The 25,579-nt window shown below is 44.7% G+C and overlaps 1 protein-coding gene across 1 annotated transcript in view; it reads left to right on the top strand.

Annotated features, from left to right (window-relative positions):
- Lamb1 (laminin, beta 1) overlaps positions 1-25,579 on the top strand; it is a 64,199-nt gene that overhangs the window by 4,435 nt on the left and 34,185 nt on the right. Inside the window, exons 5-13 of the mRNA XM_005377293.2 lie at positions 3,077-3,150; positions 9,464-9,652; positions 9,743-9,806; positions 13,535-13,737; positions 15,591-15,711; positions 17,081-17,269; positions 17,536-17,715; positions 17,841-17,953; positions 19,478-19,557. Coding sequence (XP_005377350.2) covers positions 3,077-3,150; positions 9,464-9,652; positions 9,743-9,806; positions 13,535-13,737; positions 15,591-15,711; positions 17,081-17,269; positions 17,536-17,715; positions 17,841-17,953; positions 19,478-19,557 — 1,213 coding nt within the window. The remainder of the gene's footprint in view (positions 1-3,076; positions 3,151-9,463; positions 9,653-9,742; positions 9,807-13,534; positions 13,738-15,590; positions 15,712-17,080; positions 17,270-17,535; positions 17,716-17,840; positions 17,954-19,477; positions 19,558-25,579) is intronic.

Here is a 25,579-nt window from a genome sequence, read left to right as displayed (position 1 = left end):
TCGCCACCTTCCTTCCAACTACAGAAAACTTCCTAGTAGTGATAATAGTACTGTGGAAAAAGGACAACAAAGTGGTTTTGCAGAGACTGTCAATGTGGCTGTGAACCCATGTGAAGTAGTTTCCTTAATGACTGTGTGACTCTAACTCCTTTTCCTTTCTTTGCCACTTCGGGTTTGGGTTCAGTAAATTCATTGGCTGTGATGTTACCATTGCTGTGAACCTGAGGTCACAATGAGTTTCACATTTGTTAAGTGCTCAAATTTAGGGAAGAGAAACGTGTTTGTTAATTAGCAGTGTACCTTTAGATGGTTTTTAAAATGTTTATTAGTAACGTGCTCACAGTACATGATGCTTGTGTTCATTGTGGGGAGTTGTTACTCATACATAGCACATCTTAATCCCTTCTTCACCCCTTCCCCCTCCGCTCCCCCACCTCTTGGTCCCTTTCCCTTTCTCAGACTATCTCCCTGTCTCCTGTTATCCGCCTTTTGTTTTGCTTTTTAATTTATTTTTATTTGGGGTTTCTTATATCAGAGAAACCATGCAGTATGTAAGCTTGTGTGTCTGACTTCACTTAACATTATGGTCTTGAGGTACATTCATTTTCCTATAAATGGCCCAAATATATCCTCTATAGTAAAGTAGTACTCCATTATAAATATTAAAACAGAAGCTTTGTTTTGTTTTGTTTTTGTTTTTCTTCTGGTATCAGGAATCGAACTCACGACCTTGTGCTTGCCAGGCAGGCGCTATGCCGCTGAGCTAAATCCGCAGCCCCTAAAGCAGAAACTCTTAACCATTAGATCTTTTTTTGAAAATATTATGGAAAAAAGGCTCTCAAAAAAATGAACCTAAGCCTGGGCATAGAAGGCCTGGATACAGCTAGATCTGTTATACGCCAAATTCCTGGGGAGTTTGGGATGTATACAGTCACTTACTAGTCTGTGAAGAGAAACTCCCTTGTCACTGACAGCTCACCTTGTAAAAGTTTTCTAGAATATGGTTTCTAGGGAGAGTTGGCTAGTCATTGGTCAGGCTTAGGGATCCATTGGTTACAAATGTGATGGGAGAGATCCTGAGATTTGTTTTCTAGAATTAATGGTTCTTGTAGAAGATTTTCTTTGGTAGTTCAATGTGAAGGAAGTTTCTATAAATGTGAGTCACAGAGGACTTGCGCAATAGCACGGGGCTCTTTGTGAACGGAGACCGGCGGAGCATTCCTTCACCACCCACGTTCCTCCAGTGAAACAGACAGTTAGAAAGCTGCCTGGACATTCGGACCAGGACTGGTTTAATCCGTAGATAGTAAGATAGCTTTTCATGTGATATAGCTGTGGATGAAGGTTTTTCAGTTAATCCACTTCTACATCTTTGAATTGTTGGGATGGGAGAATCCAGATGCCAGAAAGATTTTGCAGACTCAGTCACAGAGAGTTGATAAGATTGGACAGATGGAACTTGGCCTTTCCAGTCAGACTGTTACCACGTCCTGGCATTCTCGTCTGATAGCTCACAATTAAAGACTTTCCCTGTGCCTGTCACTGTATCTGTCTTTTGTATGTTTTCTGCAGGTTGTGCTTATATATGTGGCAGTTAAACTATCAGTAGCTGGGGCCAGACACAGGCTTGGAATATGCAGATACTGTTAATGGACTCTTCCTGATGATCTGTTCCTAGATCTGAAAAATCAAATATGCAGTGGAAGAATGACCTTTGTTTCTCTTCTCCATGGACTTTTGTTCCCATAGTTAAAAAAGGAAAAAAAAAAAAGCCCAAAGCATGGTGCTTTATCAGGCTGTGAATCTAAATGGAATGTGCTTTGGGGTTACCCCTTGTGGCCTCTGTTCTTACGTTACAAGAATAGCACTGAGTTGCTTTGTACTTTACATTATTTGGTTATCTCTTAATTGTGAACAAATACCGTGGGTTTTTAAAAGCCTGGAAGAAGAGACATGTAAGTTATTTAGCTAACATTTCACTCAAAAAATAAATGTCTAGAGTAGTTTTGTAGTATGGTTCTTTTGAATAAGTTCGATAAGGTTTGTTAGTAGATTGTAGTGTTTTTCTTTAACATTCCAACTTGCTCATATCCGTTCCAGTGACCACTTTTTCCCCTCAATTGGCTTGGCAGTTTTCCAGCAGGAGAATTTATTTCAAAAGGTCCTACTGGTTTCCTGAAAATACACCAGCCTGTGACATGATTCATTCTGACATATTCCTGTCTTCCCGCATTTAAAAGTTCTTTTGCTTTGGAAGATGGACCCCAAAGGCTTCCTCCAGTCTTGGGAAAGAGGCAGAACCTCCTTGACCGCTAGGCAGGCTGGGCCCTGGAGGTGCGGGAGGGGCTTCCTATCCCTGGAATCCCAGTGGCGTTTTTTTAATGTGCTCAAGTGGAGCCTGCTGACCCTCAGGGCGCCAAGCAAAGACTCTTGTGTTTGTTCAGGCTTTCCCCTGAAAGGGACGATGTTGGTATTTGTTCTGCACCAGTTTATTTATTTGACTGGTTCTTTGTCTCATGACATTGTTTTTCAGTTGTGGAAATGCATCCAAAAACGTCCCATCGGGGATAGGGTTTTCTAAGTTGCTGTATAACTAGCATATGTGGTGGGCTCATATTTTCTTGGCTGCCACATAGAGAAAAACAAGTATTTGTGTTTGTAATGGAGGAGGATTGACTCCCGGGGCTTCACACAGCAAGCTGACCCCCTCCGGTTCACAGGAAGTACCCCGCTTCTCTTTTGAGAGTCCTTCAGCGTAGAGGGCTGGACTTGTCCCTCAGCTCCCAAGTGAGAGATGTCTTATTCTTGACAGCCTCCAAAGGGTATTCTGCCAGATGTTTTGATCCAGTCAGGTGAACTCCAGAATGCTTTGTGGAAAACAAGAACCACTCTGCCTTCTACATTACCACCCAAATAAGAACAAAGGATTATTGTTAATAATCTTCAACCACAGTTTAAGATAGGATGCAAAGAGGATTTCTGTGGGGGGCAGAAAGATAACTTAATAATCACAACTGTTGACAGATGGTCCTGTTTTCCTTATGGTTTTCTTCTTTATTTAAAAAAAAATCTGTAGGTGTGGAAAATGTAACTATCCAACTGGATTTGGAAGCAGAATTCCATTTCACTCATCTCATAATGACTTTTAAGGTAAGAAATCCCTGACTTTCCCACAGACGACACAGGGGCAAACTGGGTAATTTCCCTTTCAAAACGAATGTCTCATGTGAGGTGGATTAAATGGAAAGTTAAATATTACTGTTGCCATAAATTGGGATAATTGAACAGCCTTTAAAAACATGGGCATGAATAACTACCTTTAAGAAACCCTCTGTTTTCACGGCCATATGTAGAGTGAGCCTTTTCTCTAAGGTAATTCAACTATAAACGTTTAATTAGCTATCTGCTTATTTCCCCCTAGAGAGAGGCAGTGTTGACTCACTCCCAAACCACAATAAAACATCTGGAGAATAAATCTCTAATCTTGTATGTTTATGCTTTAATGGTGTTTGGTAACTGAAAAGGAAGTATATTTTCTTTCTTTTTTTTTTTTTTGGTTTTTTTGCGGTACCGGGAATCGAACTCACGACCTTGCGCTTGCCAAGCAGGCGCTGTGCCGCTGAGCTAAATCCCTAGCCCCAGGAAGCATATTTTCTTTAGTTTTCAAGGCTTTGCAAAATTTGTGGGAAGAGCTTTATAGTTCCTTGAGAAATGTGTGTGCCTTCTGCAATGCAGATTTTTCTCATCATTTTTCTTTTTGAGATGTAAAATGACCCCAGGACTAGGGAATGTCTGTACAAAGTCCCTTTGTTTCTTCTTAAGCAGCTGCTTGGAAATGACAGACTTCACATGGCTTAAAGTACATGTTGGCACACATAAAACCTATCATTTGCTTATTGCTTCCCAGATCAAAATCGCGTTGGAATAATTTTCATTTGAGTTGGGGACGTTATCCAGACCCTTAGGAAAAGGTGCTGGGGATACGTTTTCCATGTGGGCAAGGAACCAGGAAGGTCTCACATGTGTCTGCCACCGAAGCCTGCGAGGCGTGGGAGTCAGAAGGTGACCCGGGGCCCTGGGGCCCGAGGTTCCCAGGACTGCTGTTGTAGCTGCCAGGGCGAAAGGTTCGCGCTGACATCTGATCCGAGAGTGGTGGGAGGGCTTTCACTGAGTAACTCTACCGCTACTCCTCGTCACCAGGCTTGTCCTTTCGTCGGCCACACACTCAACCTGGTCGTTAGATTGAAGCTCAGTCTGGCCTTCGTGTTATGCGACACTTCAGCCTATTCATCCTTATTAACATTTAAGGGTCTCATCTTTTACTTTGCAAAGAGTACTACCCACCGCACAAATGGGTAGTTTGCGAGTTCGTCTGTGTTCCAAAGTCCTCTGGGCGCTTATTCCGTAGCTGAGTACTCATTCAAGTGAATACAATGGACCAAAGATAAAATTCTGCACATAAGCACAAAAGGTCAAATGGAGGAGGCAGTGGTTGAACTGGGATGTGAATGACGGGTTCAAGTTGTGAGACTCAGTTTAAAGAGAAAATATCGCTTTGGGTCCTGACTCCAGAGAGGACGGCGTGTATGGGGTCGGGCAGTCATGGGTGTGGATCCTGCTTCTGTTCCTCAGGGGCATGTGGCCTGAGCCCCAGATGCCCTGGTGCTAAAATGGGAAGAGGAGGAGGCTCGAGTGACTCAGGGCACAGGGATAATCTCATGGCCCTGGCGTGCAGCGAGAACTTGATTGTTTTTGTCAATGCCATACTTTAGCGTGGAGGAGGTGATCCCCATTTTAGCCTCGATGAGGGAGAAAGCGTGCTGAGAAGGGGACCGACCGGGGCTGCTCTTGATCGTCACTGGGGGTGAGCAGGATTTCAGTGGGAGGAGATGGAGGAGAAGCCACTGTTGGCCAGGGAACAATCGGCATGGTTTGTTCAGCAAGTGCGCCTTGGCTTTGCCTGGGCCTCAGGGTGGTGAGGGAAAGACGGGCAAGCAGAGTCCTGTGGGAAGGACCTTGCTCCTTCCTGAGTAGTGGAACACTGTAGGAAAGAGGGCCCAGTTGGCAAGCACTGTCTGTTTCAGAGGGGAACGCACGAGGAAGTAGAGAGCAGGGACCGGGCAGCAAGAGGCAAGGCCTTGATCGAGCTCGGCCTTCGTGAAGGGCTGGTCTTAGGACAAAGGCCCTGTGGCTCTTGGGGAGCCCATGCCTGTAGGCATCAGTATTCATCAGTATTGCAGGTTGAGCATCCCTTTCCCAAAATGCTTGGGACAAGAAGTGTGTCTGATTTTTCGAGTTCCTCAGATTCTGGAACTTTTGCCTGGAATCTACCAGTTGAGCACCTCCAGTCTAGGAATCCAAACTGCTCCAAAATCCAAAACTTCTTGAGTGTCAGATCAGCACTCAAGAGGTTTGGGTTTTGGTGGAACATTTCAGACTTCTGGGACAGGGGTGCTCAGGCTGTGCTTGGGAAGTGTCCTGCAATCTCTTTTTCACTCTTGCTCCCCGCTCTGATCCCTCAGTTCCTGCTGCCTTTGATAGTCATTGCTGGGAGCAGGAGCCCCCGTTTCCTAAGGGCAGCACTTGGATGATTTCGAACCCAAGGTTGGCCTGCGAAATGGGCAAAGTTCAGAGGCAGAGCAGCAGAAGGAAATAGATGCGCCAAAAAGCACCTAGAAGCCTAAGCTCAGTAACTAGGAGGATGGTGGAGCCGCTGCGGTGGGAAAGGCAGGAAGGGAACTGAGCCTGGGGGTGAAGGTGGAGAATGCGGATTTATTCTCACACACGCTGGCCGTGGGACCGGCTGATGTTTACAGGGATGGGGTGTACTTAGGCTGTCAGAACTCACTTGCGTATGTTCAGTGTGCTTTTGTACACAGGTAGCTATTTCCAAACTCTTTCATCTATTAGATACTTGGAGGCAGCAGTGCACTAATAGCGGCCCCACCAGCTCGATGGCTAAACAGAGCAGGGAAAGGCTTCCGTCCTTTCGGTGGAGTGTGTTGTTCCAGTTTCCAGCAACTTCTTAACTCCACAGGAAATTGGATGACTTGTCAATAGCCTTTCGGGACTTAGAGTTTTCCAGCAGAGAGGAAGAAGGAAATGCAGCCAGGACGGCTTCAGTGCGTCTCCTCTCCACTCCCCTTTGACACGGAGACCTCAGGCCAGGCGTATCCCTCCTGGTCCTCTGGAGGCTGTCCAGCTGGGAGCCTGGTGGTGGTGGTGATGCCACGCCTTTTTGACTCTTGAGGTCCTGTCAGTCACCGGGATTCCTCCTGTGTCACTCTTTAAGTTTTTGGTATGATCCTGCTCTTTTCAGTTTAATAACATATGGGGTAATTTAGGCATTTGTCAAGATGTAATCTTTTGCTTTCTTACCCTTGACTCTTTTTACTTCCTTTCTTTTTTTTTTTGTTTTTTCTCTGGTACTGGGAACCGAACTCACGACCTTGCGCTTGCCAGGCAGGCGCTTCTGCCGCTGAGCTAAATCCCCAGCCCCCACTCTTAATGAGGGGAAAAAGATGTTCAGGATTATTAAGGAAGACAAAAGGAGGTTTGGGCATATGCTGATTTTCACCATTACCTGTCACCCAACTTTGTCACACGTTGGTTTTAATTCAGAAGTAGCAATCTTCATTTAGGTTCTGTTTTCTAGGTCAGCTGAACGTTCATCTGATTTTTCTCCATGGTGATTTGACCTCTGCTTCCCCAGATGCCTCTCTGTGGCTCTTTGCCTCTGCCTGTTTTTAGTGTTCACTCTTCCCGTCTTGTGTCCACTTGGCCCTGCTCATCACCCCTTCCCAACACTCCATCCTGTTTTGATTTTGAGCATTTTTTTTCACTTTCCGCTCTAACATCCATCTTTTACTTTCTCCTGTGCCCTTGGGCAGAGAAGGAGAAAGACAGTTTTGGTTGAATTCAGCCTAGGTGTGAATCTAGGCTCTGACTGTAATTATGACCTCAGTGTCTCTGAGCCTCAGTTTCCTCATCTGGAGGACAATTAGGTTGTGAGGTGTAGTCACTTCCTAGAGCTACCATGAGCAAGTACCACAGATCCAGTGGCTGAAGGATCAGTTATCCTGTCCTGGTTCTAGAGGCCAGCAACCTGAAAACAAGGTGTGGGCAGGGTCACTGTCTTCTGAGGCCCCTGTCTTCGGTGTGGAATGGCTGTCCTCTCCCTCCAGCTTCCCACTGTGCGTGTGTGTGCTAATTGCCTCGTTCTGAAAGGCCACCAGTTGCACTGGCTTAGAGCCCACCCTGATGGCTGCCTTTTCCCTGAACCACCCTCTCCTGACTGGTCTCCACATACCTCCATGTTCAGAAGCATGAAGTTACATCTCCAGCATCAGAATTTGGAAGGACTAGTCTCTCACTGATGCATTTTTTGGGAATGCTGACCTGGACTCTTTTTTTTTTTTTTTTTTTTTTTTTTTTGGTTTTTCTCCGGTACTGGGAACCGAACTCATGACCTCGTGCTTGCCAGGCAGGAGCTTTTGCCGCTGAGCTAAATCCCCAGCCCCTGACCCGGACTCTTTATCTTGCACTTTGCTGCTTTTCCTGAAGACTTTATATCCCTGGAGGTTTCAACTGCTACACATGTATAGTGACTCCCAAATCTATGTTTCCAGCTCTACTCTCACAGCTGAGTGCCAGACCAGTGTCTCTGCACCTCACATGTAACAGACACGTGACCAGCCCCAGACCAAATGCCTTCACTCCTCTGTCCTCATGGCAGCACATCCGCCCAGCTACCCAAGCTCGGGTGCCTTGAATTGCTTTCCTGTCCTTCCCTTTCCACTGAAGTCTAATGGATCACCAAGCGCAACTCGGTATATGCTACTGTCACCGCATTTTCAGAGAGTCAGTTCCATACCTGTCTCTCAATCTGTGTTGTAACTGTTTGGGTTAAAACAAAACCTTCATCTTTTCTCTTACTACTTAGTTTCCCTATGTCTTGTTTTTACCATGTTCAGTAATTCTGCCGTAGGAGTTACTTTCCTAAAATGTAAGCAGATCATCTCGTTCCATCCACTTAAATCTTTCAGCGTTCCCCTTTCGTTGTGAAAAGGTAAAGACCCTCAGTGTGGTACACAAGTACAGCTCCACCGGGACCCACCCAGCCTCTTCCTGCTCCACGCCTACCTTTGTGCCTGCCTGGAAAATACCTTCAAGGAGCCAGTTTGATGCCATCCCGGGGAAACATTTTCTAGCTCATTTATTTATTCTATTCTATTCATTTCTCCTTTTTTTTGGTTGTAAAATATGTTTAACATAACATTTGCCACTTTTTTTTGTTTTGTTTTGTTTTTTGTTTTTTTTTCCCCGGACCGGGAATCGAACTTACGACCTTGCGCTTGCCAGGCAGGCGCTGTGCTGCTGAGCTAAATCCCCAGCCCCAAAATTTGCCACCTTAACCATTTTTAGGCGCACAATCCAGTGGTGTTAGTTCTGTTAACAATATTGTGCAACCATCACCACTGTCAGTTTCCAGAACTTACTCAGCATCCCAAACAGAAATTCTGTAGTCACTCCACGTGAACTCTATTGCCCTTTCCCTCTTCCTCTGGTAGCTCTAACCTGCTTTTCATCTCTGCTGTCCTAGATAGTGCTGAACTGTCCTCGATATTTCACATAAACAGAGTCATACGCAGTAATATTTGAAATTTTGCACGGCATATTTCACTCAGTATGATTTCAAGGTTCATCCATGTTGTAAAAGTTTCTGAATTCCTTTCCTTTTTGTGGCTGCATAATATCTACCCATCCGCTGTGTCTACCCACCACATTTTGTTTATCCATCTGGCAGCTGATAGATACTGAGGTGGTTTCCCCCTTTTGACTGGTAGGGCTGGTGCTGCTACAGTCAGAGACATGTGTCCTGAATCTCACATCTTAGCTGCATACCTAGCACTGGAATTATTGACTTCCCCAGTTTATTAATTACTACTTCTTGTTTTCTCAAATCACACTCCAGGTGACTCTGCTGTGGTGGTTGTCACGTTGTACTGTAAACTTTTGATGCCCCTGTTGGTACTGCGTTGGACTGTGTGTAGCAGATGTGCGGCATATAGGTGGCGGTCAGGGTGGGCAGACTCTCGTCACTGAATGATTGCAAGAACAAAGGAAAGAATGAGCACTGAAACAGTGTGAGCCCGGTGGCTAAGCGTACCACAATTTGTGTGCTGTTAGGGGCTGTTTATAATCAGCTCCTAAAGAGAAACAGCCCACTAATCTAGTAATATGGGGAAAAGTACAAAGTTTAGAGAGTAGACACTTTCCCTCCAAGAAGAGGCGCCGTGGAACAGCTTGATGTATTTGAAATCCAGCCACAGCCCGAAATACCAACCACATGCAGTCAGGGCTTGTGGCACACAGTGAGTGACATTTTCATCTGTGTTTAAAAAACAAAAATACAGATCACCAATAAAAACCATCGAACGAGACTTCTGCTCCCTGCTTTTAGACATTTCGTCCAGCTGCGATGCTGATCGAGCGATCGTCTGACTTTGGGAAAACCTGGGGCGTGTATAGATACTTCGCCTATGACTGTGAGAGCTCTTTCCCCGGCATTTCAACTGGCCCCATGAAGAAAGTCGATGATATCATCTGTGATTCCCGGTACTCTGACATAGAGCCCTCAACGGAAGGAGAGGTGGGTTTGCTTCTTTGTTTTACTTCCCACTTATAAGTTTATCTTTTGATCGTTGTAAAAATTCCAACCACTCTTATATGTATTTTTTAGGTGATATTTCGTGCTTTAGATCCTGCTTTTAAAATAGAAGATCCTTACAGCCCAAGGATACAGAGTAAGCTTATTTTGAAATAAAAAGATAGCTGGGAAGAAACATTTATGGAATAAGTATTACCCAGAACCCTTCTACTCAGAATCTAGATATTCGGTGCTGAATATGCTGACATATTCTTCCTTCTTCTGGAATATTCTAGCAGAAGCTCTTGAAATATCAGTAATGTTTTCACTGATGAGGAGCACCTTTTGATAAGAGTTAAAGATATATGTGTGTGGGTGTGTTAAGTACTCAAATTATGTTGGTTATCCTACCTTATTTTGTTGCTCAGTACATTCATATAGATTAAGCTATTGTAAGTAAGTGTCCCGGAATATAGTTGCTCAGGGCTAGGGGTTTATCATATAGAAAAGAGCTTGCCTAGGATGTGTGAGGCCCTGGGTCCAATCTGCAATGCTGCAAGTAAAAATAAAAACATAAATCAGTTATTCCAATAAAATTAAGTTTCTTTCTCTTTTATGCAGTCAGCCAGAGGATTGGCAGACAAGAAACGTAGCCTTGCCATCGCTGCTGAGCTTGCCAGATAAAATTCTCAAGTGATGCCCCAATAAATTTCAGTTGCAGATTTTAGTTTGGCTATATCCTGCATAGTATTTGTGACTGATACAAGTGTGTTCCATGCAGTATCTGTGGTTAAGAACCTATATTCCATGTGACATTTGGGTTATACAAGAAAATTATGGTTTATCTGTAATTCATATTTAACTGAGCATCCTTTTTTTTTCCTCCCCAAAAATCTGGTAACCCTAATATAAGGCCGCCCATCTCATCCACATGAGTAGAGTTAGGCTACCACCCCTACGTCCTCATTCCAGTTTGTGAAGGACAAGCAAGGATAAAACATGGAAGTTGTTCATATTGCTTCCATTTGGCCCCACTGACCACAATGAGCCACTGGCTGTACACAGCAGGAGATGCTAGGAATCAGCTCTAGCTAGGAGGCTGTATGGTCTGCTAAACTCCCAGCAAGGGCTCTTGTCAAAGAAAATACTGAGAAAAACCAGAAATACCAGCCATGTTCCATCTACTCAATAAGATTAGATTTAAATTTCCAATTAATAGATGAATACACTGGGTTTCTGAGATCACATGTGATGTGGCTATTAAATGGTAGACTGCTCCTGACCCGTATGGTGTCATACTTGGCTCAGAGCTCTTTCTGACAATCAGCAGATACGCTCAGGCTGTTCTAGATTTTTTGATCTTCTTGGGAAGCAGAGTATGCAGTAATTAAAAGTGGGCTTTAGAGTCAGACCTGGTTTGAAATCCCATTTCCATCCCATTGTAGCTGTGTGACCTGAGGCAACTTCATTTACTTGAGTTTTGTGGGGGTTGGGGGTGGCGAGAAGGTTGATTTTTTTCATTTTTGGGTGGAGATAGTAATGTTGATCTTAGGTCAGAATGATTTGACGTATAAAAGCACGACTGATTTCAGGACAGTGGTACACACAGTCCCTGAGCTCTTGAGAGCTGAGGCAAGAGGATTGCAAGTTCTAGCCCAGCCTGGGCAACTCAGAAAGACCCTGTCTCGAAATTTTAAAACATGAAAAAAGATTGGGGATGTAGCTCAGTCAGTGCTAAGGCCCTGGGTTCAATCTTCAGTACCACAGAAAACAAAAACAACCAAAAAACCAAATGCCTGACGTACAGAAAGTTCAGTCAATGAAAGCTAAGCTGTTGTTGATGTTAATGCTGTTGCCACAGCTGCAGTTTAGGTCTGGCCCAGCTCTGGCGTGTGTGCCAGAGGCAGAGAGTGAGGCGGCCTCCCTGCTAGGAAGGTGCAGTCAGTTGAGCTGATGCTTGCTAATCTCTCCCAGCTGTGCTTGGCCCCATTTTAAACCAACGCTGCCTGGAACTTCTAAGGTTGAAGCATGGAAGAATAGGGTGGAAAAAGTCCAGGGAGTATTGCTAGAAAAGTGCTGCTTCCCCACTCAATTTTACATGTGACTGAGACTGTCTCTGGTCCGTAATTTATTCCATCATTCTATTGTAAAACAAATGTTTAATGACATGTGCAGCTCTCTGCCAGTTTTTGAGTGAGCCATGACCTGTCCTTTCGTGTCTCAAAATCTGGTTGTGAAAAACACCCTCACAGCCCTCAGGACAAACCCCTCCTGAGTCCCTAAAAGGACTCATCTGCTCCCTTGCAGGTGAAACTTGTGGGGGTTGAGGATTGTTTTCCTGTTACAACTTTAATTTTCTTTTCTTTTGTTCTTCAGTGGCATCAGAAAACTCATTCCTACACTAGAAAGATTCATGTTAGCAGACCGTGTTTTTGGTTTACTTTGTGATCAAGGAAACGATATTTCTTTAATTGTCCCTGTTGTTAAAACCTCTGAGACACTTCAAGAGTGACTTGACTTAGAAAAGCAGTCAGCATGAGGCTTAGCAGGAGAGAGTGGGGAGTGTATTTGCTCGTCTGAGTGCATCCACAAAGATCAGTTCAAGAGTTTCTGAATACTCCAGTGCCCTTCACATCCGCCATTGGGCCTCTCGTCAATCGGTGCTTGTGCTCACTTTTTGCAGAAACGTTTCACAGGAAGAAGTGTTTGCGTTCCCGACTACCATTCAGCCCCTCAGGAACGTGGCTTCTCCATTTCCTCTTTGATTCTACAAAGAGCCTAATTTAGTGCATGGACTTCGTCTTTCCACCCCCAGCCATGTCTATAGTCTTCATTGTAAGCCATGCATATATTAGAAGGATTGAAAATTGCGTTTGGGCTTTGAGAGTATGCAGTGCACTTGGCAGTGCTCTTTTGTCCTGTACTGTAAATTGTAAGAATCTGTCAGCATAAATGAAAATAAAGCTTAAGAGCAGTTTTAACCTAGAGAGCTCACTGATCTCCTGGGATCCCTTTGACAAGAATAGTAATTAAGAAAACACCAGTGGAGAAAGTTGATTATCTCGTGCTTTATCCACTTCCTGTAGGCTGTAACTGACAGGGCAGCTTCTGTAATAGGAGCAGGTCTACAGACCAGGAATGAAAGAGGAAATAAGAGAAGTGATTCATGGGTAACTTTTATTTAGGAAAAAATTATTTGATCTGGTATCTTATGGTGCTAAGGCCCTTTATCCTTATGTGGATAAATTGGAAATGTCTTGTACAACTAGGACAGAAACATTGTAGGCTAAGATGTTGCTTCAAAACTTGGTTGAAATATTCTTTCCCTGGATTATAGTTATTCTATAGTGTTAAATCTATTTTGGTAACATAGATTTCATTTAAATGGTGGACAAATTTCTCTTCCAAAAATAGATATAAAACTGTATTCCTGTTATAATAATAATGAAAAATTGAGTGTTTTGATAAATCCTTTCCCACCTGAATGGAATTTTCTGACTTTGAGACTCTCTAATTGCTGTGGAGCCAGTGGTATTGGAATGCTTTAGGTTACAGGGTGCCAGTCGGGTCCTGCAATTATGTAATGGCATTCTTATAATTCCCCTACTTTTTCACACTTCTCCCTGGAACTGTTGGTCTGCTAACAGATCCATCACACAGAAGATTTTCTTATTAAGTGGGTGAGAAGTCAGTACCCTTCCCTGCTTCCAGGGACTGTCCCACTAGTTAAGCTTCACAGTTGTCATTTAGATCATCCAAAGAGAGAAAACTTCCTTTAACTCGTTTCCACATGCCAAGTCTTGCCTTGAAGTGAAATGATGTGTCACTGCAGAGGAATTCATGCTTGTCTGATGAGCCTTTTCATCTTCTTGGTGACCTTTGTAGACCTGTTAAAAATCACCAACTTGAGAATCAAGTTTGTGAAGCTGCATACTTTGGGAGATAACCTTTTGGATTCCAGAATGGAAATCAGAGAGAAGTACTATTATGCAGTGTACGATATGGTAGTTCGAGGAAACTGCTTCTGCTACGGCCATGCCAGTGAGTGTGCCCCTGTGGATGGCTTCAACGAAGAGGTGGAAGGGATGGTGAGTAAGCTTGCCTGTGGCCTTCTTTGTGCAGGCGATTCTGCCAGCAAGTTGAAGCTAGTCTTCTCTAAAGCCTCTCACAGTTTTTAGAGGTTTTAGTTTTCCACTTATATTTAGCCCCTTACACCATGTTGGTGGTTGATTGCTAATTTTCTCTTTGAATTTAATTTTCTCTTGGGCTATGAGAATGTACGGACTGCTTATTTCATAGACCCTGAATTAATTTTTGGAATTCACTGCTGTCGGCTGTAGCTAAAATAGGTATTTTAGTCTCCAAGGATTAAAAAGTTGTCGAAATAGCAACTGAGTCTGCTTTTACATTCAGGAAGATTAAAAACCGCAGGCATTCAGTCTTTATGCTAGAATGTACACATTGATTCCAGCCCAAAGAAACCGGAAATTTTAACCCAGACCCATGGGATTTCATGTAGAAAGCAAGTGGAGTTTGCTTGCTTTTCTAATTTCTTTCCTTGCCCACTTTTATATTGTGTCTGCAAATTCTGTATGTGTTGATATTTGAGCATTGGATGACTTGCCAAATTGGTAGGGAGGGTTAGGGTATTGTAATATAGCGCCTAAGAGGGTTCTTACAGACCTGTGGGATTGTCACGCCAGATGGGGTGCAGCTCCCCTAACCAGTCTTGGACAGAAGAGACCAAGGATTGAGTCACTTGCTAAATAGCTCTCCTGCCCTTGCCGTTGGTCCCTTCTGCCCCTTCCGGCCTCCCCGGATGAAGGGTGTGCCTTCACTCGCTCTGCGCTCTTCTGAAAGATTGCTAGTCTGTCAGAAGTCTGCGGGACTGAGTGTCTTCTGCCCTTCCAAAGCTCCTGCCTTCCCTTTACTGCAGGTAGAAGTCTGTGTGTATAAACCTCTTGGGTATATAACAGAGCCCAGGGGGAGGGGTCTGTCTCTCATCTCTGCATCTTTCAGGAGGTGCTAGGTAGAGGCTGTCTACTTTCAAGTGTAACAAATCTGTGTAGCTAACGTCCTGTCTCCCTGTATTGTCAGAGTGTGTTGTTCTGTTTATTCCAACACTAGAGAGTCTCGTGGTTTGACCTTTGGAGTTTACATTCAGTTTTGTTAAACCACCTGGTAATGAGAGGATTTTAATCTTCACCTAACTGCAATCCTGTTAAGATCAGTCCAGGAGGGACCCGTTGGTCCTGTTCATGAATTCCATCCTGTGGAAACTAGTGTTAAGGTTAAATGCCCAAGAATATGCATTTTTGGTGGGCAGAGTGCCTTGCAGTAAAACAGTATGGCATAAGCATCTTGGGCCCTTCACAGAGCGAATTAATTTGTATCCTTTTCTGAGATTTTCTATTTCTTACTCGAAGGGAAAAAAAAAAGGAAATGGTTGGTTGTCGAAGTTTTATTTTGGTTGGAAAAAAATGGTGAAGTGCTGTACTAAAGCAAAAACTAACCCGGCCTAGTGGTAAAACTTGCGGTAATGCAAGCTGGTTTCCACATGGCGTGTACACATTCAGGTGTGCATCAGAGCTTTTGTAGATTTCTATCGCCCTAGACTTTTTTTTTTAATTCTTAAGTTATTTGTTTTTAAAAATTCTTAAATAACTAATTTTGCTTATCTGGGTTCTTTTCACAGATACGCAATAAAATATTTATTGAGCATCTGTTATGTAATGGGAATGATTTAGCAATGGGCGTTATAGCCATCAAATGGATGGAACTACTATGGGAGGAAGCAAATCAAAACAGACCCTCACTGTGGCAAGCTTGAGATTAGTATGGAAAGGGGTTTGCCTTTTTCTCTTGGCTGTGGAAAAAGCAGGGCTGTCAATCGCGGTCAGCCCGCCTCCCCCTCTGTCTTTTCTGTTTTCCTGACTCCTAGGTGCATGGGCACTGCATGTGCCGGCATAACACCAAGGGCTTGAACTGTGAGATGTGCATGGATTTCTACCACGACTTACCTTGGAGACCTGCTGAAGGTCGCAACAGCAATGCCTGTAAAAGTAAGTCTCCATGCAAGGGACACGGAGTCAGCTGGGTCCAGTAACCGCTTTCTGCTTAGAGGTGCTCAAACCACGTCCTGCTCTGCAGAGGGAAGCAGAATGAACTGCCCCGCTTCTCTTGGCTTCCCCGGGAAGCCCCTACGAGACCAACAGTATGCATTCGGTTCAATTAGTAAAAATTCCTGTGAACTGAGCAGCACTAACCCAGGAAGACTGAGATGTTGTCCTTGCCATTAGATCTGTTTTTAAGACACAGTGACAGGGGCTGGGGATTTAGTTCAGCGGCAAAGCACCCACCTGGCAAGCACAAGGTCTTGAGTTCAATTCCTGGTACAGGAAGAAAAAAAAAGACACAATGACAGTGAGGGAAAATGGAGGAAACGTGCGGCCTGGTAGGCGGCTGCGGTGTAAGACGTGGAGCAGAGGTTCCTTGTTTCCCTGCCAGTCTGGCTGTGGCCTCTGGCACCGTCCATCCCTCCGTTCTCCACACCAGCCTCACTCTGCAGTAGCTCAAAGCACCCCCTGCACGCCCAACTCACAGTGATTTGGGCACGGTGTCCCTGCAGGGGGACTGTCCCGGAAGTTCCGAGGGCATTGAGAGCTGGAGTGGTCGAGGCTTTGCCAGCAGGAGGAGCCCAGCTAGCGGGAGGAGTTTCTGAGGTTGTTCAGGGGAGGGGAAGAGAGCTAGGCTCTGGGGTCTGCCAGCAAATGAGACTTAGACACTTTGCAGGTGTCCTACTGTGGGGGACAGAGGAGGTGGGGAGCATAGGGACCCCCGAGGGCCAGGCTGAGTCCAGCCTGGGAGCAGGCAGAGTTGGTGTGCACTGTCGGGTATGAGGGCGAGATAATTAAAGCTGGATTTAACCAAGCAGGCCAGAGAGAAATGCGGCGCCCAAGAAGGCTGGCGGCATGGCTCTGAAGCAGACTTTAGTTCTCCCCAGAGAGGCTGGCCTAGTATGAGGCCGGGGTGGGGGTCCATCCTTCACCCCGTGTGCTTTCCCAGCAAGCTGCCAGGCGGGATGCCTGGGGAGTCGTGGACTGTACCTGCATCCCATCGCCCCAGTGGGGCCGGAAAGCAGCCCTCCTCCTGCTCTCCCATTTCCTACTTTCCCCAAGGGCTTTCTGGTTGTGGTAGCTCATTCTCTTCCATAGATAACTGTTTATTTCACAGAGTTCACATGGTTAAGGTTTCCAGCCTGATTAGGGGTTGAAACCAGTGTGGTCAGCGATGCGGCCTTTCTCACCACGAGTGCCTGCTTGTTGGTGGCTCCTCTGCCCGAATGTGGTCCGTCCTGTGCCGAGCGAGCTCCCTTCCTCCCTTGGCCAGCAGATGTGCGAGGCCGTTCCTGACAGTGTTCTCATCTCACAGAGTGCAACTGCAACGAGCACTCCAGCTCCTGCCACTTCGACATGGCGGTTTTCCTGGCCACCGGCAACGTCAGCGGGGGAGTGTGCGACGACTGTCAGCACAACACCATGGGCCGCAACTGCGAGCAGTGCAAACCGTTTTACTACCAGCACCCAGAGCGGGACGTCCGGGACCCCAACGTCTGTGAACGTACGTTGGGGATGTCACCTGTGGGACCTGCTTCAGTTGCTTCCCACATGTATGTAGTCCTCGTCCTGCGGCAGAGCACCACGTCTGAGCAGCTGACCCAGCATCATCAGTTAGTTATCCGGGAGCTGGGAGTGGATTTGACGCGGTGGTTGATCCTTCTCTAGCTGATTTTTGCAGATCGGGAGGGTGGAAGGAAGCATATATATTTATTCAAAGACCTGCTGTCTTGGGCGGCAACTTTAACCTGGTGCTTTTTGTTGTGTTAGGCTGTACGTGTGACCCGGCTGGTTCACAGAATGGGGGAATCTGTGACAGTTACACCGATTTCTCCACCGGTCTCATTGCTGGTCAGTGTCGGTGCAAATTACACGTGGAAGGAGAGCATTGTGATGTTTGCAAGGAAGGCTTTTATGACTTAAATGCTGAAGATCCCCTTGGTTGTAAATGTAAGTCTGTTGGATGGAACGTCTGGGAATTCTTCTGTGTGCATAACTCCCTCTTGGCTTTGTAATTCCACCACTTGGGACTCACTTGGTTCGTGCGTCTGTGCTTCCTTTTGTCTTTCATGCAGCTTGTGCGTGCAATCCTCTGGGAACGATTCCTGGTGGGAACCCTTGTGATTCTGGGACTGGGTCTTGCTACTGTAAGCGTCTGGTGACAGGACAGCATTGTGACCAGTGTCTGGTAGGTGCATCGTGAGTAGTTTGTGAATATGATGTGTTTTAAGAGGGACCACCTCACCGTCATGGGTTCTGCCATCGCTTGTATGTGTTAATGTTAACAGACACACCTAGGAAATTCACGTCGTAGGAGCTCCTAGGGGATAATTTGACAAGAATGCACACTGTTAGAACTGTGGAAGAAACCCACAGTAAAATACCACTTTTATAGACAAATTAACAGAAGTTTTTAAAAATAATGAGAATACTTCCATTAGTGAGGACATAATGAGATAGTATAACTCATTTGCTACTGATGGAAATGCGGCTAAGGTTGTATTCTGAGAAGCACTGTGCAGATAGGCTCGGTAGCCTGTGGAAATGTACTTACCCCTTCACCGAGGAACCCCACTTCTGGGAATCTATCCTAATGAAATAATCAGAAAATTGGACAAAGTTGCATTCACCGGAAAGCTCCTGGTGTCTTTTTATGCGCTGAGGCAGAAGACCTGGAAACAACAGTGGGAACGTAGTTAAGAATATCTGGGGACTTCCATACAATGTGATATATAGTTGCCATCAAAAATGACAATAACATGAGGAAATGCTTAGGTCATTAAGTAATTTTTTTTCAAGCTCACAAAGCCTGAATAATGTTTTGATTGTGAGGGAAAAATCATCAAGGAAAACAGAATCTGGAAGGAAATACGACAAAAAGTTCACTGTAGCGATTATAAAGTAATTTTAATATTATTGTTTGATTATTCCAGTGCTGGAGATTGAAAGCAGGGCCTCACACACGCTAGCACATGCTCTACCTCAGTGGAATAAGTATGAGGAAAAATTTTTTAAATTTTGTAGCTTCTGTGACATTCTTACTTTGCTTTTATAACTTGGGGAAATCATTGGCCCCAAGTTACATTTATGATCTCTAACTGTGTAAATTTGAATATAATCTGAGAAGTTCTTAAATGGACTTCTGGAGGTTTGATTGAAATCAGTGAACCTGCTTTTATCTGAGCATTTTCAAGATGCAGAGATCATCTTTATTTTGATACTGTTCATTTCTTATTCCTGTCTCTTATGTCCTCAAGCCTCGGTGATCTCATTTTTCAGTTGCGAGAAAACTCCTAGCTTTAGGCTGTGTTTCCTCAGATGAATCCTCAAAGGGCTTCCTCATGGATTCACACCAGACTGAACTGAGGAGAAACTGAAAGGCCTGCCAAATACTTGCTGTAACTCTTAGAGGAGTTTGAATGAAGAAAACTGGTGGCCACTGCTTGCTCCTATTAATTGTTTGGAACATGACAAAACTAGTCTGGAATCCGGCATGGGCCTGTGATTCCCTGTAACCTCTGACTCCAGTGACCTGTGGCTTGGGTTTTCTCTATTTCAAAATACTCCTTCCGTTTGTTGGCGTTTTGCTGTCACTGCGAAGATAAGCTTTGCATGGAGCAACCGACACACGCCAGAACTTGTTCCCCGCTGAGTCTTTTGTGTAATTACGGAAACCCACCTTTACATTTGGGTTTAATCGTTTGTCCTGCAGCCACAGCACTGGGGCTTGAGCAACGATTTGGATGGCTGCCGGCCTTGTGATTGTGACGTCGGGGGCGCGCTAGACGACAGGTGAGAGGAGCTTCAGGTACACCCGCTCGCTGAGGACAGCCGGGGGCTCTGGAAGGTGGGGACCCTGCTGCCTCTTAGCAAGTGTGTGAAAGATGCTCATCTTTGGTCTGAATACCTGACTGATTATCACTTCTACCTGGGGCCTCAGTGTTTCTGTTTTATTTTGTTTGGTCTTCTTTTGGAGAAATTTTTTTTTTTTATTAATACATGTTTATATGCATAATGACTACTTTTAGAGTACGTGAACTGTATGTGAACATTTTAATTCTTTTTAGGTTCCCTTCCTCTCCCACCCTTTGCCTCTCCCTCCATCTCTGGGCCTCCTGCCCCTTTACAGTAGCTCTAACTCTTTCCTTTTATCTTTTTTTTCTTTTTTTTTTTTTTTTGCTGTTTATTTATGCTTTGGGTTTCTCATATGCAAAATCATATGGTATTTAAGCTTGTGTACCTGATTTATTTCACTTCATATTGTTTTCAAGGTGCATCTATTTTCCTAAAAAAGACTCAAGTTTCTTCCTTATAGCAGAGTAGTACCTCACTGTGTATAAATAGGTAAATACCATGTTTTCCTTATCCACTTGTCTGTTGATAGACATATAGGCTGTTTCCAGATTTAGCTATTAGGAGGTGTTCAAAGTTATTTTTTATTCTAAGAGTTAGCTTTAAACATTCTAATGTGCTTATACTTCTTGATTTTTTTTCTTGAGTAATAGTGTTTTTGTGGGTTTTTTTCCATACTTTTAAATTATGGAAGCCATGTATGCCCATGGTTTAAAAAAAGGTTTAAATAATGTCGAAGTGAACAGTGAAAGCATTTATTTTCCTGTTTTCTCCTGCAAATCTTTCCAGGGTACTGCCTAGAAATACCACTGCTGGTGGCTGCTTGTGTCTCCCTAGAAACTGAATAATAGAGTGCAGTGTGCCTGTTAAAAATTAATATTTCATCCTGGGAAAATGAACGTTTCCTGGTCGGCAGTGGGGCACACCTGTAATTCCGGCCCCAGGGAAGGCTGAGGCAAGAAGATGGAAAGTTCAGGTGCTGTCTGGGCAACTTAAAGAGACCTGATCTCAAAATAAATTTAAAGGGCTGGGGATGTAGCTGGGTGGTAGAGTGCCCCTTGGTTTGATCTCTGATACTGGGAAAAAATTTCTTTTTGAATGACACATTAGGCTTTATTATTTTTTTTAACAGACACATTCAAAGAAAAAAAGCTTGTGATTTTCCACTTACCTTTTCTCCCATGTTCTTAAAAAGAAATGTATGTATTATATTCTGAAACTTGGTCTTTCTCACCTGCTGAACCTTTTTCTTATTTGCATGTACCCATCTACCTCTCTTTTTGGTAGATTTTTGGTATTATCCTAAGAAAGTGCTGTGGTTTGTTTGATTAGCTTTTTTATCTTTTTTGCTTTTTAAAAATAAGCTGGGCGTGGTGGTGCATACCTGTAATCCCATCTCTTGGGAGGCAGAGGCAGGGGGATTGCTATGAGTTTGAGGTCAGTCTGGGCTACATAGTGAGATCCTATCTCAAAAAACCAAAAGAAAAAAATCCTTGGAGATACATCTTGATGAATGTTGTAGATGTCTCCATAGACCAGATTACCAGTGATAGAACTCGAAAGTCAAAGTATATGCATATTTTTTATTTTAATAGGCATGTCAGATTGTTCCAGATGGATTAAACTAGTTGATTGTCCTCCAAAGAGTTATGACACACCTTTCCCCAATCCCCAGCTGCAGCTGGTACCCTCAAACATTGTGATTTTTGCCAGCAGCCCTAACACATGGAAAACAAATATTATGTATAGTCTTTATTTACTACTTAAAAATGCTAGCATCCTTGGAGTAAATAGAACATGAAGCTCTACCAAAAATTGTCTTAGCGAATATTTAGCAAGATGTTCAGGTTGTGGGAGTTTAATAAACCAACCCTGAGGCCAAGAGGATCTTGGTCTCTGTCCCTGGATCAGAGTCAGAACATCTGGCAAAATAGTGCAAGTGACGGCTGAGGGACTCGACAGATGTTTCCTTGTAGTCCGGAGTCTTCCCTGAGAGAACATGCTGAATTCTTTGAGCAAGCTTCGTGTGCTCAAAAACTGACTCTCGCAAGACAATTTCCCAACACCACAGTAGTCTGCAGGAAAGGAATGCAATCTGGGCAGAAGGAACATGTTCTGCTTGGCTTCTCTTTGTGTTTGTGCTGCTCTAGATAGTGTGGTCAAGTCCGTACAGCCTGTAGCCTCTGAAACTCTGGGGAGGATTTCTGTTCTTAGAAAACTTCCAGAGGGGACGCAGCTAGGATGATGCCATAAAGACAGGGAAGGCAGACTGCCTCGGGCTTATGGAATCCCTTTCCTGGTTTGGCTTTGAGACTCCCCGGATGCTTGTCCACTCCTTTAGCAACTGATTCCTCCGCTGAGAGCTGTCATCGCCCCCATTGCACACGTAACTCTGCAGATTATGTCATGAACTCAGGAAGTCCTACGCTCGTTTGTGCTTTCTGCTCCTTGCCCTCCCCTCCTCTTTCACTCTGTCTCTCAGATTTCCTAGCTCTGCCTCCACCCACGCATAGACCCTGGCCTGCCCTCTGATGTCTCCTGCAAAAACTTAGAGACACCGGAAAGCATTCTATAAGAGTTTGTGAAACAAAGTTTTAGTAAAGGTTTTATGATTATGAGACACTTTGTCTTTGGTGGGGGAAATAGAGCCTTTAAAATGAGGCTGCTGGTCCTGTGACTGGAGTGTCCTATGGTGTTCCTGTTGCCGCAAAAGGAATTTCCCTAGGAGTCCCTTTGGCCTGGTCTCCCACATGAGATCATGGGACATGAACGTCACTCAGGAAATAACTTGCTCTATGATTGAGGTGTTGCAGGCACTTGACTTTCTTACTGAAGGGTCTCAACAGACCTTTCCCCTGTCCCCAACTGGTACCATCAGACATTGTGATTTTTGCCAGTCCTAACACATGGAAAATCAATATACATGATAGTGTCAAGTCTTTCACCCACCAGCATTCCTTAGCTCTGTCTCCAGCACATAGTAGGTATTAAATAAATGTGGATTGGGTGAACGAATTTGAGAAGCAAAAGATTTTTAAGATGTAATAACCAAATACACACTCCTTAAGTGAGGCAGTCTCTAAATGTGATCCCAAACACAATTTTAGTTACTTTGGCCAGGGACCGAATTATTAAGTGTAAAATTCATTCAAAGTGGAAAACATTTTAAAATGTTTTTATACAGTGAGCCAGATGGGGTTTTGGTTATACAATAAAATCTTAGCAATCCATGTCTACTATGTGGACAGCTAATCTGAAACTTAATATTTAAAGAAATGAGATCTAGTAATTCAGTGTAACTCAAACTAAGTTAAGGAAGTTCGCTTAGTGGATTGCGTGCTTTAATGAATAAATAAGAATTAGTGCCAGTAGTTCCTAGGTAAACAGTACTTATAAATGTTTGAAAATACGGAAAAATGTAAACATCTTTGCAGTATCCTTCAAATTTATTATATCGATTAAACTTAGAATCCTTGTACCTGGCTTGCAGCCATCATTTTTGGGGAGATTTCTGCTTTCTCCGTGGAAGTCCCTGCTTTTCCCTAATGTTCAGCACATATCATTTCTGCATCTTTTAGCACTTCTTTTATTCTGCTTTGTATTCCAGTTGTTTGTATTAAGAAGATCTCTCAGGACTGGGATGTAGCTCAGTGGTAGAGTACTTGGCTGGCATGTGCAAGGCTCTGGGTTCGATCCCCAGCAGATCTCTCCGGACAGTGGTTGTGTCTTTCTTGCTCTTCTGTCTTTTTTGGGCCCCATCACAGAGAAACATGTAGGTGCTCAGTAGATGAGGGACTGAAATGTATTGACTTTGAAACCGGAGCAGAAGTTAATAGAAACCGCCATCGGTATATTGAGTGATTGTGCTTTATATAATCCTTTGCTAACTGTAAGGAGAACTGGACGTAAAGAACACGCTACTACCCTCCAGAAAATATTGCTGGGTCAGGGGGTTACTACCTGGGAAGGAAGGCATGATGCTGATTGCTTGCAACAAATCAATCATAGTGCAACCAACTCTCCTGGAATCAGAATTACGGGGGAGATGACTGTTGAACAGAGTGGTTGGCTATTGTGAATGATGGTTTTATCTTATTATATTTATGCCTCATATCTTACTAATAGAGAAGAGTTGGAATTACATTTGCCCTACTCATTACTATTTAAATAAAAATAATTATTTTTTCCCCAATGGAATTTTTAGATGTTATAAATTTCTTTACGAGAAATCTGTGTTTTTAAGAAATCTTGGCCTCCACCTGTTGGGGAGAACTATACTAGTTTTCTTTCGCTGCCGCAAGTTACCAGACTTTAGTGGCTTAAAAGAACATGGATGTGTTTATTATCCCATAGTCTGGGAGGTTAGATAGTCACAGTGGACTAAAGTTAAGATGTTGGCGTGGCAGCATTGCTTTCGAAAGCCCGAGAGGGAGAATCCATTTCCTGCTCCTTCAGGTGGTTCGCAGCTCCAGCTCCTTGTGGCCGTGGGCTGAGGTTCCCGTTCTCTTGGTGGCTGTCATCTAAGGCCGTTCCCAGGAAGTATAAGGGTTGGTTCAGAAGAAGCTTGACAGTGGGCCAAATGGGAAGCTTCTGGTTCCAGGGAGCTTCTGGGCCAGGATTTGCTTCCCTAGGATGAGCCGTGGAGGCGGCAGAGTCAGGCAAAGCCCCAAGACTGGATGCAGAAAGCTGGAAGGACAGAGCGGCCCTGTGGTCCTGAGCAGGGGACGAAGAAGAGCTGCCGGAGCCGGCTGAGGGGCTGCCGCAGTGACAGGCAGGGCTGGTGACATCCTGACTAGGATAGCGGCCCTGACGACAGGAAGAGGCTACAGAGTTGAGAAATATTTTGAAGTAAGGCCTGAGAATTTGGGTAAAGGAAGAAGGAGATTCTGTCTTACACCATGGGAAGAATATAAGATCTGTGACAGCATCGGCAGAGCTCGGAGAGCAAGAAGTCAGCGTGCGAGGTGACAGCAGTTTGCAACAGGACCAGCAGGGAGGGCAGTGTCCTGTCAGGAGGTGGAAGTGCAGAAATGAGCGCAGTAGGGCGGGGGCAGAGCCCAGAGTGAGTTCGTCACGTGGACTGGGAGCCCTCCCTGTCGGTGGCAGCAGTTCAGGTCTGTCTCAAGGGCACAGAGACCTGACGCAGGGCGCTCGGCGATCTGCTTCTCCCCCGGTGGCTCCGGTGCGGAATCTCAGCGAAGGGAAGGAGGCCCTGGTCTGCGCGGTGCCTTCACATCCCCCGTGTTTGTCTCTGCCGCCTGCCCCTGCAGGTCCAGCTGCTGTCTTGGTGGTCTGTGTTCTGCGTGTTTGTGTTTTCAGTAAACATCTGCTAGGGAGGAAAGGAGGCTTCTCTTTGGCCCAGGTGATGTGACGTCTGATGGCTGAGTTTCCAAAAGTGGCTGTCATGGGTGGCTCATGCCGGAAGCGGGCTGGATCCTCATCGGAACAGGATTTCTATGCCTGGGAATTCGCTGCAGAGTGTGGAGCATTCCCACTCCTGTGGGATAATGACATGATAAACAGGGAGAGGACTTCCGCTGGGCTGTGACAGAGCCATGTGGGACGTTTCAAAACAACACCCCTCAGAATGTGAAGTCTTCCTGTGGGTGGCAGCTCGCCCTGGTACCCAAGTTCAGACCGACTTTGGGATGGGAAAAAGAAAAAGGAACCTTGAGAAGAATGGGTTTAGTCACAACTCCAAACCACAGCTGGACTTTCTCTTTCTGGGTTTTTTTTTGGTTTTGGTTTTTTTGGTGGTGCTGGGGCTAGAAGCCAGGGCCTCACAGCAAATGTCGTCCCACAGAGCAGAATCCCTAGCTCTTTGACTTTTAAGGGGGTAAAAATGGATGCATGTAATTTGGATTTTACCTCATACATAAAATAATTGTACTGCAGGAAAAGACGAAGACATAGGCTGACGACAAACAAATGCATTATACTGTAGTTTATCCAGAGGCCCTCA

The sequence above is a fragment of the Chinchilla lanigera genome, unplaced genomic scaffold, assembly GCF_000276665.1.
Source record: "Chinchilla lanigera isolate Chin_1 unplaced genomic scaffold, ChiLan1.0 scaffold00009, whole genome shotgun sequence".
Lineage (NCBI taxonomy): Eukaryota > Metazoa > Chordata > Mammalia > Rodentia > Chinchillidae > Chinchilla > Chinchilla lanigera.
The sequence above is the reverse complement of the archived record's forward strand: the minus strand, read 5'-3'. Positions and strand labels throughout refer to the sequence as shown.